At 51.4% G+C, this 19,648-nt stretch overlaps 1 protein-coding gene across 2 annotated transcripts in view; it reads left to right on the top strand.

Annotated features, from left to right (window-relative positions):
* Positions 1-19,648, top strand: part of LOC100120687 (protein pangolin, isoforms A/H/I/S) — a 94,125-nt gene that overhangs the window by 11,250 nt on the left and 63,227 nt on the right. For both annotated transcript variants that reach the window (XM_016985395.3, XM_031929952.1), the window contains exon 3: positions 7,314-7,417. In XM_016985395.3, coding sequence (XP_016840884.1) covers positions 7,314-7,417 — 104 coding nt within the window. The remainder of the gene's footprint in view (positions 1-7,313; positions 7,418-19,648) is intronic.

Raw genomic sequence — 19,648 nt, 5'->3', positions numbered from 1 at the left:
TAAAATATAATAAAAAACGTAATAATAATTAAACAAAATAAAATTTATTTAAGTAATATAACATAAAATATCGTAGAATTATGTACAAATAAATAAATAAATATATTACTAAATCGTCGAGGCTACAAGATACAATTATAATAGTCGAATATAAAAATAAGAACACAGAAGAAAACTTGACGCGATGTGGTCGATAACTATTGCAGTCTGGGGTCAATCGATGCACAGTACTCGAGCAGGTAGTATTTAAAGCCCTCCATGCCGCGCTTTTCTCTTAGCTCGTGCGGCAAGTCGATCCATAGTCGGGCTGTGCCAATCCTAAACGAGTGTCTCTAGCACTCAGAGCTCGCATGTGCGATCACCAGATCATGCACACTCGCTCTCCTGCTTCTTCCGGGCTTGTCAACGTCACGGAAAACGTACATTTCCCTTAGATACGAGGGTGCATCAGTGCGAAGCACTCTTGCTAGGAAGGAAAGAGAAACGTATTTGAGTCGACCCTGGTACGACAAGATGTCATACTTCTTATAAGCTGGAGTGATATGCTCATAAATTTGTATGCCTTCCACGAAGCGCAGGGCTGCGTTCAGGCAACGCTCAAGCTTCCTCGACATCTCCTTTGACATTCCGAGGAACAGTGACCCGCAGTAGTCGAAGTACGGGAAGTAAGAGAGAGAGAGAGAGATTTTTTTAGATTAGATTAATTAGTTTTATTTTGCGTACAATATGTTGTACGATAAATTGTATACAGCAGGAGTACTAGTATAGCAAAAATGTGTATTGTGATAGTATGATAATGTGAAGATGGGTTAAGCGAGAGTGTGTGAGTGTGTGCGTGTGCGTGAATGTGTACAAGAAATTCAAGTGTTCAAGAGAGAGAGAGAGAGAGAGAGAGAGAGAGAGAGTGTGTTATGCATAGAGGAAGCTTGTCCAAGTTACATTTCGACATTTCGGAACCGTGAAAAATGTGAAACTCCTTCATTGAACGAGGGGCACACACTTGAGCACGTCAGCGGGAACACTGGATTATTTACGTTTTTCGGAAAAACACGGCGTTCCCATCGCAGGCTATCCATTAGGGAAAATGAAATGAGTTTATACCTAGGAAATTTTCCGTCCGCGACCGCTGCACTGGGCAGCGCGCGGTCTTCGGAAATTCCTCGACTTTGTAACTCGACGTCGGGGGGAGCCCGGAACGATGTTGTCGCGGTGCGCTAATGTTTTCGTTTTTCGGTTGCGGGAAATCTCTCTCTCTCTCTCTCTCTCTCTCTCTCTCTCTTTCTCTCTCCCCCGTGGCCCGCATTCTCCCTGCTATGCAGTGATGGGGGACTCCCTCCGGGAAGTTTTGGGATTTGAGGTCGGCGAGCGTGACTAAAGCATTGCACTTGTTGCACACAAAGAGCGAGAGAGAAGAGCAGTAAATTCTCATTGGTCGGGGAGATGCGAAGAGAAGCCCCCCGCATCGGGGAGACCGGACATGGCCGCGCATTTCTATTGACTATCGACACAGCTCAGCCTCCCTTTCTTCTGTTCTCCCTGCCCTGCCGAAAAATCCGTCGGTAGGTTCCCCTTGCGCGATGCTCTTGCTCTAGTCTTCTTTCGCAGGACGACAGCGGCTAATCCTTGACCTTTTTTCGCGCTCGCGCGTCTCCGAGCTCCTGACGCTGTGCTCCCCTGCAGTGGCTCGCGCTGCACGCCTAAGTGCCACACTGGCCCGGTCACACGCGGCACAAAAACGGAAGGGCGCTGCTTTTTTCCCCGTAGCGCATTCCCTACACGTACTAGGTCCGAGGCCTGAGATTGCTCTTTCAATTTGTCTCTCCTCGACGGGCACTTCCCAGAGACGACCTGTGCTTTCTCCGTTCGTTCCGTGAACCTGCTGCTGCTGCCCCTGCCCCGGGACTGTACTGGGCGTTGCACCTTTCACGCCTAATGACTAACCAAAACATCGACTGTTTGAAGCTTCAAATATTGGCTCTCGAGCCCTCCAGCCCGGCTGACAATTTGCTTTTTGGTCGAATTTTCGCAATTGTCCAACTGTAAAGTAATCTTGCTTCTCGATGAATAGAAATAATCGAGGTAGTCGAATGCTTGAGCGTCGGCAGGGGCAACTCTATTCGTTATCACAGCCAAACTCCTCTCTCAATGAGAAAAGGTGGAAAGCTCCGCGGGTCTTTATATATACCCACGAGCGTGAAGAGGCAAAGAGAAAGCGAAAGGCAAAGAAGAACGAGTGCGTGAAAATCGGGCGCTGAAAATAAATCGGCCGCTTCTGCGTCGTGTCGAATCGCGCGCAACGCGGGGGGCGAGCGCCGCCGCCGCTCCGATCGATCGGCTGCAGCTAATTTTCAACGCCCCGCTCGTCGAGAGCTCGCTGCACTCTCTTCTGCTGCAGCAGAAAATCTGAACTCCGCAGAGCGAGTGGCGAGGACAAGGGCTGAGGCGCACAACGGAGCTGCCGCGTGCTATGCAGCGGAGGATCGACTTGGCTCTTCTCTCTCTCCTCCCCGCACTCGAGCTCGGTATAGGTGGGTAGGTATGCGCTTGATGGACCAGAACTAATCTAAAAATCGCCGGAACTTCACAATTATAGTAATTTACCAGCCGACAACAAGCCCGCACGCACACGCGCTTATGGCTTTCGGCGTGCTGGCATTAACAGCTCTCGCGCTGCCGCTCTTTACACTGCGCTCTCTAACTTTATTCCGCGGGATCGAATCGTTTCCACTGCATGGGGTGATTGAATTGTTTTACGGAGCCCTCGATTAGCCGTCTAATTACACGCGGCGCGCCTCGTACGTCCATTATATTTCACTCGTCAAGCGGAGCCACCTAACGGAGCTGAGAGTTCGATTAATCAATCGTCCGATGGTCTCGCATAATCGAGGCTTTCTGCTTACGCAATAAACGCCGGCGAGCGCTTTGAGCGTTGACTTTTCCCCGGCTGTTTGGGCAAGACGGTACCGCCCTTTGAAAGGTCTCCGAGAACGCGCGCGTGCGGCGGTAAAAGCTCTGCGGTTTCACGCTGCTCTGGCGCCGCCGACGGAAGAAGCTGCGATGCACTGTATACTGCGCATCTATAATTACCGTATTATTCCAACAAGAAGTCGGGGAAGCGAGTAAACGGAGAGCGCGGCAGGCTCTTGAACTGCGCTCCTGGTTCGTGCGTGCGTATCAGCTAGCCGCGGCACCCGCCCCAAACGAAAATACGAGGGTTTCGTTCGTAAACATTCCTTTTTTCACGCGCTAACTTTGTTCCTAAAGGGAATGAGTCCGTCTGCTTCCTTAAACGCTGCGCAAACAAGTTTCGCCTCTCGGAATATTTCTCTCTCTCTCTCTCTCTCTCTCTCTCTCTCTCTCTCCCTCTCCCTCTCTCCAGAGAGAACAATAGCCCAGGCGCGAAAGTATTCTGCAAACGAAATCGGAACAAGAATGTAGCGCGCGCTTGCGAGGAAAGAAGAAGGAGCTGAACGAGAGAGATGATTGCGCACGATAAAAAGAGAGAAGGGCAAATGAGGAGTGCAGTATGGGACAGCGGCAGCAATAACAAACTCGGCCGGCCGACCGAGGTGTGCGTGCGACGCACGTGCAATATGCGCACTTTTCGACTCCTCTCTCGAAAGCTTATTCTTCTTAGCCCTGCAGCTCTCGCTGCTACAGCGAAATGTGCGAGCAGCTGCTATATCTGCCGCTGCTGCGCACAATAGGATTGCATTTGCATACAGAACGTCGGCGGCGAGCATAGATCGTCACGCCTTCGAATTAAATATAATCAGGCATTATCATACTACTCTTGCACGCGATGTGTTCAAATCGTTTTGCCGAGTGTTCTTTATCAGTTGCTGTTGCTGCTGAAGCAGCGCGGCAACTGCTACACCAGTTTGAATCCTCTTACCGCCCATCGTTCGTGCAAGTTGTGTTGTGTAAAAGTCACGCGAGCTCTTTCACCAGTGCCAAACCTCTAGTTTATAGTTTATTGCGATTAATCAAATCAAATTTGCCATCCTCAATGCGAGAAGTTATAATTACGCTCGTTTTATTCTGGAATGGCTGGAATGGAACCTATTTTCCACATTCGCCTATAAATATATTATGAATCATGATACAGGCATTGCATTTCGCGTTGTTTGTGCAAATATTTCGACGTTATGAATATTAGTCAAGATTATGTATTGCTCTAATATCGGAATTGTTTTTACTTCATATATAATTCTTTAAAGTTTTTGTACTTTTTGACATTCCTCGCGAAAACGCGCGCCATTTGCCAAAGAGAAACAAACAGAAGCACTCGCTTCGGATCTGCTTCATGAAAGGACTTGGAATGAAAGCAGTCTATATAGTTATAATAACCTAATCATGATTTTTTAAGAAGAGTTCAACATTTTTAGTTTTCGAGTTATAATGGTTAGGATAGTTTGCGGAACGCGTCTAAAATCACTAGTAATCGAAAAATCGCCATGAAAAAAACGCACATGCGTAACTGAAAATCTTGTTTTTCACGAATTGGTAAAAAACGAGCCTAGGTATAGATTAAAATCTATTAAATAGAAGCTGAGATATAAGCGATGTAGTTTTCAGTTGTATAGAGTATACAGGGTAAAAAAAAAAACAAATTTTGAAGCCTATAAATATCTTTGACACTAACTGGTTTCATAAACAGCCCAAAGAAAGGGATCAAGGTACTATATATTGCTAACTAAATCCAAAATTTAAAAGTAATTATTTCCTTTTTACTACAGTTATCGCGTCACGTAGAAAAACGAATTTTATCAGTTGTTGATGTTTTTCTCGGGATCTGTCCCATGAAATGACTTTAAATTAAAGTGGTGTATAGTCCTAATAACCTTCAATAATCATGCTTTTTTTATGAAGGTTCGACATTTAGTTTTCAAGTTAAAAAGATTTCAAAAAATTGCGCTTCATAGTGTATAACAAAAGAACGACGAATGATAGTATGAATTTTCGGCGGTAAAAAGATAGGTAATTTAATTGAAATATAAGAAAACGCGTCCACAAAATGTAAAAATGGACTATTTTCCCACTATGTACTAGTAAAAAAAAAAGAAAATGAGACTTGGTGGGTTTAACCCCCATTTTCTTTTTTGCACTGATTAGAAGCTGAGACACAGGCGTATACGAACGAACGAACACACACACACACACACACACACACACACATCCGTACGGACATTTTGTAAAAACACTATTTTTCGACTAAAAATATATCAAAACACACTTCCTACATGTTTTTACACAAACTCCAAAAATTTCTATTACAAGGCTTCCTTAGGAAGGAATAAAATAGCAAACAATTATAGGAAAAGGGTTCGACCATTTGCAATTCAGTATGAAAATTTTTTGTATTCATAATCTTAGAAGATAATATGATTTCGAATTTTTGGCGAGCGAATAAAATGCTTATAAAAAGGCTCTTTTTTATGCATCTAATAAGTGAATGGAAGTTCCTCATGTCAAGCGTGCGGGAGAAAATAGCAATTTTAAAAACTTTTTATTTTATTTTTTTCTTTTTTTTCAATATCCTAAAGCGATTGATATTTGGAAAAAAGTTGTGCACAACTAAGAGTATAATATACTATTGATAAATATTAGTATATTGTGCAACTAGGGGTGAAAATTGGCTTTTTCTAGCGAGTAGCGAGCACGAGTGCTCAAAACATCACCCGAGTCTGAAAAAGCCACTCCCTCCTTGTTGCACACCGTACTTTTATGATAAGTGCACGAATAAGACATACGAAAAGAATTTTTCAGTAAAAATTACCGGAATAGCACGGTAATTGTGGGCCGCCGTGTCTTTCCTAAAGTTTTTATCTGACTAAAGATATTATTTATCTTGCTCCCCATAAATTTTACTGAACCAGCACTGTCAATTTTTTGATGTAGAAAATTTGCTGCAAACCGTGCTGCAAAGGAAATTCATGCGCGGCCGTGTGAATCATCTGCTTCCATAACCTCGAAGTCTAACCCTGATGTACGCTCGTTGAATCCAACGAATTTCTTGGTTCAAAGTGTGTCATATACAAATAACCCTTTATATATCAATAATACGACGTTAAGAATGCGTCACGAACATGTATAGAACAAAATATCATAATATAGAGGCTATGGATAAAAATAAAAAAGTACCGAAAATTTGTGTACTGTGCCGATGCAGTAAAAGTGCTCTAGATGGCGAGGCGTCCCTACGTTACTGTGCTAGCACGGTAATTTTGATCCTTAATTTCTATGTAATTTTTATTGTGAAATTCTTTCCGTGTTTCATGCATATAAAAGAAATGATAAATTCGAGGACTTTTCAAAGTAAAACAAATTTGTATTGAAAATTTTGAAAATTTTTAAAATACTTATATCGACACACACACACACACACACACACACACACATCCATCGGATAGGCTGCAGAGTGAGGAAAAAACTACTCCCTTGGGAGTAGTTTTTTCCCGCTGCTAAGAGAAGCTCGATTTTTCATTCATTTTACACGCATGGAAAGTGGCCTTTTTCGTGCACGTATTATGAAAACTTCTTTGCTGTCCTTGCAATGTATCGTGAATTGTAAATGGACTTTTTATTTTTCGGACTAGTTATCGTAGCCTGCATTGAAATGATGAATTTTCCCAACAACATAAATCGATATAATTTTAAACCATCGCCGCCGTGACTCTGTTTTGCTACATCGAAAATGTTTCGTTTTGGTGAATTATGCTCGCGGATGATTTTGTTTTGGGGAAAAAAGCAGAGTAGACGCTTTTTATATTCAAGCCGTGAAATGGTTTGCTGAGGTTTTTGCGCGCAAGATAAAAGTTCGTCTCTACTGACCTAGCGTACTTTCCCCGATTATTATGTATTTCGCGCATTCCTCGCTGAAGAGAGCAAGAGCCGCTCATTCAAGAGGCGTAAGACCGCGAACCACTTTCTAAATCAATAAAGCACACAACTGCGCCACTGATAGAGCAATAAATAAGGAGGAATATGCTGCACGGTCGCAGGGCGAGTGCGAGAGAGCTATCTATAGCTGCATAGGCGGCGAAGGAGGAAAAGACCGGCTGATGGCTACAAGATAAGGATTTATAATGGCTCTAAGTAGGCGCGAACCGCGCGCCGTGGAGATTAAAATCTCGTGCTGGCATGCATGTGCATGTGTACACTGTACACTTGTGTGGACGGCTATAGAGTGCGCGCGTGCATGAGTGTGTGTGTGTGTGTGTGTGTGCGTGAATGGGTCTAATGTCTATGCCGGAGCGAGTTGAGAACGCTGAATAATTTCTCTTTCTCCGTTTGTCTGTTTGTCCGTGCAGGAAAGGTGGACCCGACGCCGCACACCTCCTCGTTCAACATGGGCTACCTTGTTTCGCCGTACCCCTACCCCAACGGAGCGGGAGGACCCATTCCAGTCTCTATGGTGAGTCTGCAGCTCTTGTCTGCACTTTTATTTTATGTTGCGTTCTCTCTCCCTCTCTCTCTCTCTCTCTCTCTCTCTCTCTTTTGCTTTTGTTTTTTTCTCTCTCCCTCTTCTTTTCTCCCTTTTCGCCATCCGAACGCGCCGATTTTTTCAGCCCACCCTCCTCACTCTCCCGAGCCGTGCCGTCGCTTTTTCCCTTTTTTGCCATTTTTGTTCAGCTCGCGTCCTTCCTGCTGCCGCTTCGGGATCGTTTTTCTTGCGCGAAAACATCCAAGCGCGAGCGCGCGCGCTCGGTACCAAATAAAAATGCAAAAACAAGGCTCTCTCTCCTCCTTTTTCATTCGCCGCGCGCAGCGAGACATTGATTTTCGATCGCCTTTCGAAACCCTGTACTGTGTACAATATGGAGAGGAAGAGAGCTCGTCGAAATGAATGAAACGCACATTGACGCGGCGCGTCGCGCGTAATTGCAGCACCGTTTCGCGGAATGGATTTTGGGCAGCAGCCCGCGGCTAATTCGAGTGCGGCGGGGCTAAATAGCGCGGCTCTGGAGAGCGAGAGAGAGGGCGAGCGAGCAAGGCTTTACTCGGGATGCGCGCACCGATCGCGTGTCAAGGTCGTTTGCGGGCCCTTTTCGCCTAGTTTGGCCTGTCGGCTACTTTGTATTTTGAATTACGGGCTGCCGAGCCGAGCGGAGAAGTGAGAATGTATCGCGCACACGGTAGCAACGATCGCAGTACACTCGTAGCCGCTGATTCGAGCGATTATTCATTAACGTCGCTCCCGCGCGAGTATAGCCTCGATCCGGCGGCTCCGGAGCGAGAAAGCAGAAATCGCTGGGCAGTCGATAAACCGGTGCGCGCGAGTGTCTGCGCCGTCTCTGCGGCGCGCGGATTTACCTACCTCGGGCGCGCGCAGTCATCGGGCTACCATGTCATTATGTCGTTATTTCCAACAACGAGCGTGCATGTCTCGCCGTCTGCGTGCGGAGTGTGTGTGTAATCTGCAAGCGCGGCTCGGCAAAATCGGCCCTTTCTCCCCTCCTCTCCTCCCTGCGTTCCTCCCTGCGTTCCTCCCTGCGTTCCTCCCTGCGTTCCTCCCTCCTTCCTTCCTTCCTTCCTTCCTTCCTTCCTTCCTTCCTTCCTTCCTTCCTTCCTCGATTAATCGATTACACGCCGGCTGCGCGTAGTAGCTCCGCCACTTTCAATTTTCATTCTCGCCTTTCCGCTCGCGCTCCCACAGCTTTTTCAATTAGCTCGGCGCGGCGCACGCGAGTCGCGAACACGAAGGACGACGCCGCTCGAATCCGCGCGCAAAACCAATCCAGTTTGCCTGCAAAAGGCGCAAAAAGGAGGAGGCCGTCGCCGCGCCGCCCTGGCAAAGGCTGCGAGCGGGAGCAATTAAAAGAGAACTCGATTCGCCTAGCTCGCGCGCGATGGAACGTGAAACCCAAAACCCTTGTACTGAAACGCTCGCCTGATTCAAAACGCGACGAGCGCGCCTTGTGTTCGCGAGTGCAGCAGGCTTTGTTCTTGTCTGCGGCGGAAGGGCAGATTCTCATTGTGCCCATTGTGCGCCCGCGGTCTCGGCGACGCGAGGGAGAGCGAAAGAGCCAAGATGTCCGCGCCGACGCCGCGCGTACGTGTAACCTATTTCGCGTGCTTGCGATGGGGCTCGCGAAAGGGCTCGCTCTCGGGGCAGCCTGCCTGCGCCTGTGATAGGGAGAGAGGAAAATTCGTCTTCCGCCTCGTCTCTCCAGCTGCTCCGTTGTACTCTGCATACGGGGCCGCTCGCGCGGAAAGATACTATCCGCTAATGAAATTGCCGGCGGCGATTCCTGGAAGCGCGTTCGTTCTGATTTCGGGACCGCGGCCCGCCGAGAGCAAAGAGGAGCCCGAGAAAAAAGAAGAAAGCCGTGGACGCTCTTCCGTGTGTGCGGCAAATAAAGGCGCGCTTTGTGGCAGGCGTTTTCACTTAACACCTGAGCGGCGCCGGCAGCCGTGGGAGAGCCTGCGCCCCGCGGAGCCCACTCGTCGTGCGGGGAGAAAGGGCAGGGCCAGGCAGCCTGAAAACTCGGCTCGAGTGTAACCGAGAGAACGAGACGAGCGAGACACGAGCGGGACACGAGCGGGACGGCTGAGAGACCGTACAAGTGTACGAGGCAGCAGCCTTCGGGGATAAATGAGGCAGAATAAACGCGAGGGAGGGCCGTGAACACATCGAAGAATGCCCAGAACTAACCACCTCTCTCGAGACGCGGAGCAAACCGGCCGCGGCCCCAGCTATGTGCACCTTGCCGCGCGCCTCTCTTCCTTGGCTCCGCTCCTCCTTATCCGCTCGTTTTCCTCGCGCGCATCGGCTACGCCCGCATATATCTCGTTAAAGCAGCGACCCGACGACGGCTGTCATAATGCGGCTATTCGAGAAATCCGGCACGGAGGGTATCGCGCGCGCATTTGCATCGAATCGGCCTGTCGCGCTAATGCAGCGGCGGCAGCGAGCGCCGCTTATGGATTTGGCACGCAAAGTCGTGGCCGCGAACAGGCCAGATGTACACCGACGATCTCGCCGCCACCAGCAGCAGCGTGAGTCACGACTCTTGGCTCGCGATAAGTGCATTAGACGCTCCGCATACGCAAAGCGGCCGCTTTTCACCTTCGCCGACGCAGCGGCCCGGTCATCGAGATAAGCCGCGCTAATTGCAAAAAAGCAGATGTTTAGGCGCGGATCCGATCTGCGAGCTTTGCACCGCGCAGCTCTCTCCCCCGCCGCGGTTATCAGATCCGCAAACATTCCACGAGGCCAGCGCGACGCGGCTTCCATCTTTGGAGCTTGGGCAAAGTGAGCCCACTATCGTCAGAATTTCGCGTTCGATCGAGAGGACGAGAGGCGAGAGTACCTATATAGTAACGGTCCGTCTGGAGAATAGCAGAGCCGCGTTTAATTGCGACTAGTAGAATGCAGAGCGACAGCTTTGTTTCAATCTCGTTACCGGGCGCAGCAGGCGACTATGCTGTAGCGCACTTTGTAGCAATTAATTTTTACCCGAGGCTGTGCAAATAGATTTCCGAGAAGCCGCGCAATCTACATCGGCCCTGGCGTGTGGCGTACGTTCGAGTGAGAGATTTTAATTCCGCGAGCGCGGGAAAAACAAACACGAGCGCGCGAGGATGGAAAAAGGAGGACGTCGACGAGCGGAGACGAAAATACTGCGCTGCATTTGCGAGCGGACGGAAGATCCCGAGGACGGGGAGGAGAACAATGCGGCCGAGCGCGCGAGGAAAGCGCGCGAGGAGCGAGAACGTCAAAGAGTAAAAAGAAAGCGAGCAAACGCATTTTCAAAGCCATAATCGGAAATGGACATCCGTCACGCTCATCAACCGACGAGGCGAGTTTACGATAAACGGAAATGAAGGGACTGCGCGCTGGCGGAGAGTTACGAGACAAGAATCTTTTTTGCCCGGCTCTTTTCTGCGGCGGCGGCTGCACGTTGTAGGGGTGTGTATATATATATATATATATATATATATATATATATATATATATATATATATATATATAATTCCTCCTTCGACGCGCGGGGAGAGAAAAACGCGGAGGACACGAAGAGCACGGAGCCGGTTCAGCGACGAATCGCCCTTTTCCGCGCGGAGATAATGCAACCTAATGGAGCCGAAGCGAAAAGGGAGAAAATACTTTTCAAGAGTGCTCGGAATTTTATGTCGAGTGCGAATCCGCAAAGCCCTTCTCTGCACCGGCTGCGCAGGGCCGACTCGAGGGCTAATTCAGGAGGTCGGCTCTCCTTTCATTTTCGCCCTCTTGCCCGGCTCGTTCGAACTTGGAGAGCTGGGAGAGGCCCAGATTGGCGAAAACTCCGCGGACGGCCGAAGCCACTGGCAAGCGCTTCGCTGTAGGCATTCTTTTTACTTGCTTTTTAGCCGGCACGTTTCTCAATGCACTTCGAGCCTTGACCCACAGGGCGCAGCAGCGCGTACGCGAGTCTGCTCACTTTGCATTTTAATTTATGGCGAGCTTGCGACCATAAACTTTCTAATGCCCCTTCCGTCGCGCGCTCTCGAAATTGCTTCTTTCTTTGAGCTGCTGATGCTGCGTGTAATATCCAACTATATAACGTACGCTCGCTCGCTCGTTCGGCCGGTGATTAATATTTATAAGCCTCGGCGGGCGCTGGCAGCAGCTACTTCTGCCTGACGCAGCGACGTCTTCCTTTTTCTCCCTGTGTCCTTCCAGAGCCGTAGAGAATTTCAATCTTTTGAAGCCATCGAGATTGGCTATCGATTTTTTCCTTCTCCGCCGCCGTGCGCCGGCACGGCACCGGACGCGCTCCAGACACGCACGAAATGCGGGATTGCGCGAAAATCCGCCGACTGCGCTATCGGTGACCGGCGTTCTAATTATCGCGTCGCGAAAAAATCAGCCGCCATCTTCACCAACTAGAAGCGCTATATCTCGAGAGCTCGTAGTCGCCGTCAGTAATCGCGAGTGGGGGACTCGCTGCGTTTGTTCGGGGCGTGAGGGGACATCGAGTTTGAGTTGCGGCATCAGTCGTTAATCCGCTTATAAGTATACGGGCCGCAGATACGCTTTCCTATATATAATATGCCACGCAGCTCGAATCGAAGGCTCGCATCTCCAAAAAACTCGGAGGGCAACAAAAGCGCGTTCGCGCCCCGTCTCGCGCGGGCACGTAATTTTATTTGAAAGCCGGGGCTTATACGCCGCGGCCGGCGGCAATTAAAACTTCGGTAATTGCCGTGGCAAATTGCGTAATTACCGCGACGCTCGCGGTGGCGCTATCACGCCGGCACTTGCTCCTGGGCGCTAGTTTCTTTTAATTCTCAAAGAGCCGCGCCCGTTTTTTATATTTATACGCGCGCACCCCTTTGCGCGCAACTTCCCTCGCTTTTCATTTTATCACTTTTTTCGCCGCTCGCCAACGAGCGCGCTGCGAGCCCCTCTTCTCGAGCGCCGCTTTATTTTACTAATTAAGGCTCGACGACACACGATTGCGCGAGGTTCGCGTTTCTCTCCGGCTTCCTCTTTTCCCAGCCGCTATAATTAAGTTCGGATCCGAGAGCTGCCGACTCGGCGCAGCTCGTCGATCGACTCTCGTTGCTCCAGCTGCACGCGGGAGCGAGAGAGCGTGCCTTGCATTAGCAGTCGCCGACGACTGATGGAAGCGAGACGCGGCGGACGATGACCGAGCCGGGACACAACGCTACCGTTGTAATCCACGCCTCGCTCGCCGCTCGCACTTCGCCTTGATTTTTCCGTAAACGGAGGGGGGCCGGCAGAGGCGACGAGGCAATATAATATGTGGACCGCCAGCGGGGCCGGCGCCGTGCAGCATCAGGGGCGATTCCTCGTGCGGGGGCGAAAATAAGGGTGCGCGCTCTCGAGTCGCGCGGACCAATCGCAGCAGCCAGTCGGCCGGATTCGTCGGCTCGCGCCGTCGAGCGGAAATACAGCGGCGCGATCCTGCGATTGGGCTGCTCCTGCGCTCCGTCTCCGCGGGGAGTAGCCCTCGCTCTTCCCCGGCGCTCCTGGAGTGCACGCGCGGATCGCCGCCGAGATTTCTTCCGGCCGCTAATACGGTCGGCAAAAGTGGAAGAGTCGCGAAAAGTCCCTTGCGCGAGAGCGGGGAACGAGTTTCCATTCAGCGGCGGCCGTTCGCGAGCTTCCGCAGCGCGCAGCACGCATTAAAATGCAATTTAATAAAATAAAACGCGATTATATACGAACGCTAAGTGAGCACAACAAGAGAGAGCCGCGTGAAACAAAGCAAAAGACCATTGGCGTGCTGCCGTCGCTCCCGGTCCATCGACTTGCAATTTAGCGGAACTAACCGAGGTGCGTGCGAATGCAGCCGCGAGTTTGCATAGCCGCCTCCTCGTTGCTGCTGCTGCTGCTGGTCGTGGCGATCGCTCTTTCCCTCGTCTGCCTCCCCGGCGAGCCGCAGCTCAGCGCTTCCTCCGTAAATCATCGGAGCCTCCGTAATTGAGGGCCTCGCTGCACTGGGGCTATTGTGAGGGGGAGAAAGATGCGCGATATGCCCAGCTCGCCGCTTAGGCTGCAGCCGAGGAATTAGCAACGAAATGAGCGCCCAGGCCCGCGCAGCCACTCCCTCTCCCCGCTCCTCTTGCCTGATAATTATCATTTTACATTCCGAGATATCCGCGATCTTTATCCGCAGCAAATCTGACCGAGACTTGTTCTCTTCTCTCTCTCTCTCTCTCTCTCTCTCTCTCTCTCTCTCTCTCTCTCTCTCTCTCTCTCTTCCAGGTGAGTCAGCTTGACCTCGAATCTCGGAATCTCTTCGCAGCTACGGCAAAGATCAGCCAGTACGCCAATATCTCGGAGCTCTCGAATTTGGAGGAGTCGCCATTCGAGTAATGTCGCTGCGCTTTCGCTCCTTTCTCGGGCTGATGCTGTCCTCGCGCGCGATTTTGCTCGGGCGAGACGCGACGGAGTGTGCGTGGACGTACGGGTTCGTGTTTTTGGCAGCGGGTTAGCGCTATAATAGCTGGAATTTATAAGTGGGCTTGTAAATCACTTTTATTGGCCAATGGCTGCTGGCCGCTTCGACGACGCGTGCGGGGGACTCTAAAAGTCTCTTGCTTCGCCGGTTGAAAAGCCGGCGCCGCGGCGGAGGCGCTAATTGCATCGCGCGCAACTCACCTGATCAGTGGCCGCCACTGCTGCTGCGACTTTTCCTCCTCCGAAACGGCAGCGGCTAATTAATTGGCCTGCGCGAACAAGCGATCGCCGCGAGGGCACGCACCAAATATTTGACGCCAACCATCGGTGAAACACGCTGCTGCTGCTGCTGCTGCTCCCCGCGGGGCTTACTAGCCGGCTCGAAAACATCGACGCCTCCTGTTATTTGCATTTCCCTAGCACGGCCGCCGCGGCGATGTCATTGTCTCTCCCGCTCGCTCCCCCACTGCCGCGCGCGACTCCCTACCAGCGCCCGTCGTCGCTCTTTTTATCCTCTTTTTGGGCTCTGACCGCTTAGAGCCTCGCTCTCTCCCTCTGCATGCGCCCGTTCTTTTTCCACCGGCCTCTCTCGCAGCTCCCTCCTCCGTCTGTTTGCCTTGCGTACAGCTTCGCCCTCGTCTCCCGATCTCTTCCCTCGCGCGCTTTTCGCCTCCTCCTCCTTTTTCTCTCCCATCCTCTGTGCGCGATGACGCTGCAGCGGAATAACGAAACCTCACGCGATATTCGAGCGAGTTTGATAACGAGGACTGCTCGGCTTTGATTAACCGCGAGATTCGTCGAGTCAGGTGCGAGTGCGAGCCGCAAAAACGCGCGCTCGCGAGCCTGGCAGCGCGTTGTGTCGTCTACGCTGGGAGAGCGCGTAAAAATAGAGGAGAAAAATGTATAACGAGCGTGTCGCTCGCGCGAAGGACGGGAGGCGAGAGGAGAGAAAATAGCCCGGCAGCGCGTTTGTTGCGAATTTCATGTCGCAGCGGCGGCGGCCTTATTCCGACGATTAGGCCAGCGCGCAAAAATGCAGCGTCGACGACGGGGGTCAGAACTGCGGGAAAAACGTCGACGTCTCGGGACAATGGCAGCCGGCGCTCCTCGAGAGAGAGAGAGAGAGAGAGAGAGAGAGAGAGAGAGAGAGAGAGAGAGAGAGAGAGAGAGAGAGCAGCGAGCGAGAGCTTGATGCGTCGCACTCCATGCGCGTTCCGTAAAAGGATTTCCGCCCCCGCGAGCGGAGTAAGCCATACCAGACTGCGAATATAGCGAGCTCGGGCGAACACACATCGCGAGGGAAAACAGAAGCCAGATAGCGCGGAACCTATTGTCCACTTGACGGTCTGCGGAACGCGCGGCACTTAACGGCGAGAGAGAGAGAGAGAGAGAGAGAGAGAGAGAGAGAGAGAGAGAGAGAGAGAGAGAGAGAGAGAGAGAGAGGAGCGGAGCGTCGGGCGTCAGAACTCGCGTTTGAGTGTCGCGCGGGCGCATCTAGATAATGCGTGCGTGCTCTCCCCCGCCACGTAAAAGCCTAAAGCGCGCATCCTTTTATCCTCTTGTAACTTTGGCGGCTCCTTGTCGCCGCTGCTGCAGCTCGGCTGTGCCATTAGGGACTGCGAGACGGGGAGCGAATGCGGCGGCTCCGCGTAATTGCGACGAGCGGTAGCAAACCGCGAAACGCAGCCGACGCTTTTTGTGCGCGGCCTGCGAGGAATGAGGGCCGGCTCTCGATGGGCGCAGCTCCCGCGCGCTTCTTTTCCAAAGCTCTCGCGCGGCGGCGCTTTTCGGACAGTGCCGGCTCGCAGAGTCAACGAGACGCGAACGCGCTCAGCCTTGAGGTGCTAGCCCCCCGTTGTAAGGAGCGCCTCGCTGTCGACAATCGCGTTCATCTCCCTCTCCCGCACTCGGGTACCTAATTGCTGCCTGCTGGACGCGAAAGCGCGAGGGAACGGGCATGAATATATTCAATAGTTAGGCTGAAAAATGTTAATAGATATTCACTTACACTTTCGCCTGGGAAGCGTTTCTTTTCTCCCAGCGCCGGCGCGATCTCGATCTAGGCTCGCGCGACGCGAGATTTCCGCGAATTGATTGCCGGCTCACCGTCGGGCGATGTGCCGAAGTCGCAACGAGCCTCGCGAGCGAGAGTTGCGAGAGTTGCGAGAGTCGAAGAACGAAAAGTCTAACGACGAACGCGACGCACTGTCCTGCGTGCAGCGCTTTCTCGTGCAGATCGCATTCGAGCGCCACACCCAGCAGCAGCAGCAGCAGCAGCAGCAACAACGGCGGCAGCGGCTGCGTGTATAATAAGCTCGGCGGCTCTACGATTGTTCACTTGCCGCGAGTCTCTTTCTTTTGTAAGTTTGGAACGGGGAATAATACTCGCCAACCCTACTGCTGTCCAGTGTATTTTTTTTTTTTTTTTTTTTTTTTCATAATCGGAGTGGTTCTTCGTGTAACTATTCGTTGGAGTTCTTTTGTTGGGGTAAACTAGTAGAGTAGAATTCCTTATAATGGCGCTAGTTTGAATACTTTTTTTGGCAGAACACTGTATTTACTGTGGTATTAATAAGGAATGTATCTACTGAGCTACTGCAGTTCAGTTGTTTTGTTTTGATTATTGGGAACGTCTCAGATATCCATTTTCTTAGATTTTGTTAATAATTTTAATTTGATGATGTTTTAAATCACAATTATATTCAGATTGGAAGTAGTCTTTGGCGAGTTTATGGTTTGATTGTTTGACACTCGGAATCAGTTAAGAAAGATTTAGGAAAATTTTAGTCTGGCATAATCAACTAAATTTTGAAATTAATTTTCATCATAGTCTTTGCACTGGTCACAGTCTGGAAGGTCTGGATTCCCAACAACAGCACCATCTCTTTTACTATTAATTCTGTTTTATCAGTTCTTTATTGTGGCTTAATGGAAGGGTTTCTTGGTAGGACTTCCTGATGGACCCTGTCCATGGGCCCTAAGTCGGTCAGAAGCCAGAAGGAAGAAAGTAGAAAAAAGTGAGAAGGCAGAGTAGAGAGAACACGTCCGTTCGGCTTGGAGTCCACGGAAAGAGTCGCGAGAGTTTCTTTGTGCGATTTTTTTGCCCCGCGAAATTACCCGGTGGAGTGCGAATCAATTCCGTGGAGTAGTTTCCATAGAGGCGCGGCGGCGGGCTAAATTCGAGAAGCGGAATCGAATGGCTCGCTCTCTGAAAAAACTGGCAAAATCAATCAAGAGGTTCGTTTGCGCAATCAGTTGGCTCTTTGATGTTTCAATATACCTGCAGAATGAAGAGTAGAGTTGAAAAGTCGAGAGCGGCGTGCGTGCCATTTGCATAAACGCTTTATTCGAGTCAACAGAGCGGCGGCACCGTATTAAAAAAACTTTTCTCCGGCAAAAAGTGAAATTCATCAGCAGCCGCGCCCGAGCGAGACGCTCAATCAATGAGGAGTCAATCTCTGTTAATCTCGTCGATCAGTGCGCGCAAGCAGGCCGCCGCCGTGCGCGTGCATTGCAGGGCAGAGGCTTAACGAGTCGTCAAACAAACGAGATATGATTTAATTTACGGAGATTACGCTGGCGTCGGGGCTTTAGGGCCGGGATGACTATAATTTTCTGGCATTTACGGCTACGGGTGTCGTATCATTAAGTCGGACGCGTGAGAAAACACACGGGGCTTTTCTTCTGCGTACAGCGCCATACCTGTAGCAGAGTCACGAAGAAGTGTACGGGAGGGAGATGAGTAAATCGCTGGGGGAATCCTGCGCTGGCTTCTATTCGAATTGGAATTCCTGAATCGCGGGTCTCTCTCCTCGGAAATTTTTTCTCCCACCAGCCCCGCATCACCTGCAGCGGACCGCCGCTACCCCATCGATCTCGGCTTTTTAAAGGCGCGTGGAAAAGTCTTCCCTGCGGGCCGGGCCCAACAAATTTCCAACGGCCTCTTCCCCGTCGTTCTTCTGTAAATATTTTCCGCGAGCACAATTGGACCTTGTTTACAGCGCGCGGTAATGAGGTTTACGGGGGGCGAGAACAGCTAGAGAACTTTCTCAAAAAGCGAGGCGGCCCAGCCTTGACCCGGCGAAGCTCCCCCCCCTTGCCTCTCTCGGCTGTGTGCAGAGCGGCGCGATGCACCTGACTAGGAGTCGCGCGGGAAATGAGAATCCGTTCGATCGCGCAGCTTTGGCCGAGAGAGTAGAGCAGAGAAAGAGGGAGAGAGAGAGAGAGAGAGAGAGAGAGAGAGAGAGAGAGAGAGAGAGAGAGAGAGAGAGAGAGAAGAACGACAAAGGGCTCCGCTGTGGTGGGGGCTTATTAGGAGCAAAACAAACAGGAAAGGGAGTCGGAATAATTATCGTAGAGCGAGAGAGACGGGGAAGGTGTCTCGTCCGCGAGCGAGTCGGGAGGGAAGCAGAGAAGAGAAGAGTGATCTCGCGCGCGCTGAAGACTATTATTTGGCCCGGGCGCGGGCGATTCGTATTATGATCGAAAGGAGCGCGGAAGGGTCCCGTTAGCGGGTCAAAACTCCTCCCTCTCCGGGTTCTCTCCCTCGCTCTCTCGCCTGCTTGCGCGCCGAGACTATCTGTCTCTGTCTGTAGACTCTCTCTCTCTCTCTCTCTCTCTCTCTCTCTCTCTCTCTCTCTCTCTCTCTCAGCAGCTCGTCCTTGTCTCGTTCTCCCCCCCCCCCCTCTCAGCTTGTGATTTCTCATCTCGTTCGGCCAGGAGCGCATGCGAGGGCCCCAAGGCGCAGGTATAATGTAACCTTCCAGTTCGCCACCTCTCCCTTCTGCCTCTCCTCGCTTCTTCTTCTCTTTCCTCTCCTCGCCCTCCTCGGCCGCTGCAGCGCGAGCTATCTCGCAAGCGGCGAGCGGCTTATTTATTGCTCGGCCGCGGCTTCTATATTGGATTTACACAAGTCAAACACACGGGCAGAGGAGAGCCGGAGTCCGCCGTTTTATTCACCGAATTCGCGGAAAGGCGGAGCGAGGATTTGCATAGCCCGGAATCCGGAGCGCGACGCGTCCTGCTGCGCGCAGCCTACTGCTGTCCCACGTTGAAAACTCATGAGCGCATTGTAGTATCGCGCGAGCAGCTTTTCGCCGCTTCTGCGGCTTGTGAAATCTCGATTCCCAGCCCGGCTGTTCAGCCGCCGGGCACGACGCCGCGCGCAGAGCGAGAGCGGAGGGAAAAAAGTCCGAGACACGAGTTTGGTTTTAAGAGAGCGCGCGCGAAAACACGCGCAGCGCGCATAAATCGCGCGCGGCGAGGCTCGCCGTGCTATCCCGCGGCCTGCGCTCCGCACACAGACGCAGCAACACGGGATGATGAAAATGGGCGAGCAGTCGAAAACAGGAGGCGCAGACACGAGCCGAGCTGCAGCATCACGGACCGACTGCTCAGCGAGTCGATCAGTCTCACGAGCGCGGAATCCCACGGATGAGGAGATAGAGAAGCCGAGGCCGAGGCGCAGCGAGACTTGCATCGAGAGCCGCCGCTGGTTTTTGCCGATCGATGCGTCGCCTTATCCAGAAGTACGCAGCCAATCGAATCAACTCGGCTCTCTCCGCAAAGACGGAAATATTTCAGCTTCACTTCGGCTCCCCGAGCTATGACATCATAGCGCAAAATATGCGCGCTCGCGCGAACGAGGATGTCGCAACGGCTGCGCACAACACTTAATAACTCCCCGACCACGGGCCGAAACTCGTTTTGAAAAATGGCCCGCCGTTAAAGCCG

Source organism: Nasonia vitripennis, chromosome 4, assembly GCF_009193385.2.
Source record: "Nasonia vitripennis strain AsymCx chromosome 4, Nvit_psr_1.1, whole genome shotgun sequence".
NCBI lineage: Eukaryota > Metazoa > Arthropoda > Insecta > Hymenoptera > Pteromalidae > Nasonia > Nasonia vitripennis.
This window is presented reverse-complemented; position numbering and strand designations above follow the sequence as displayed.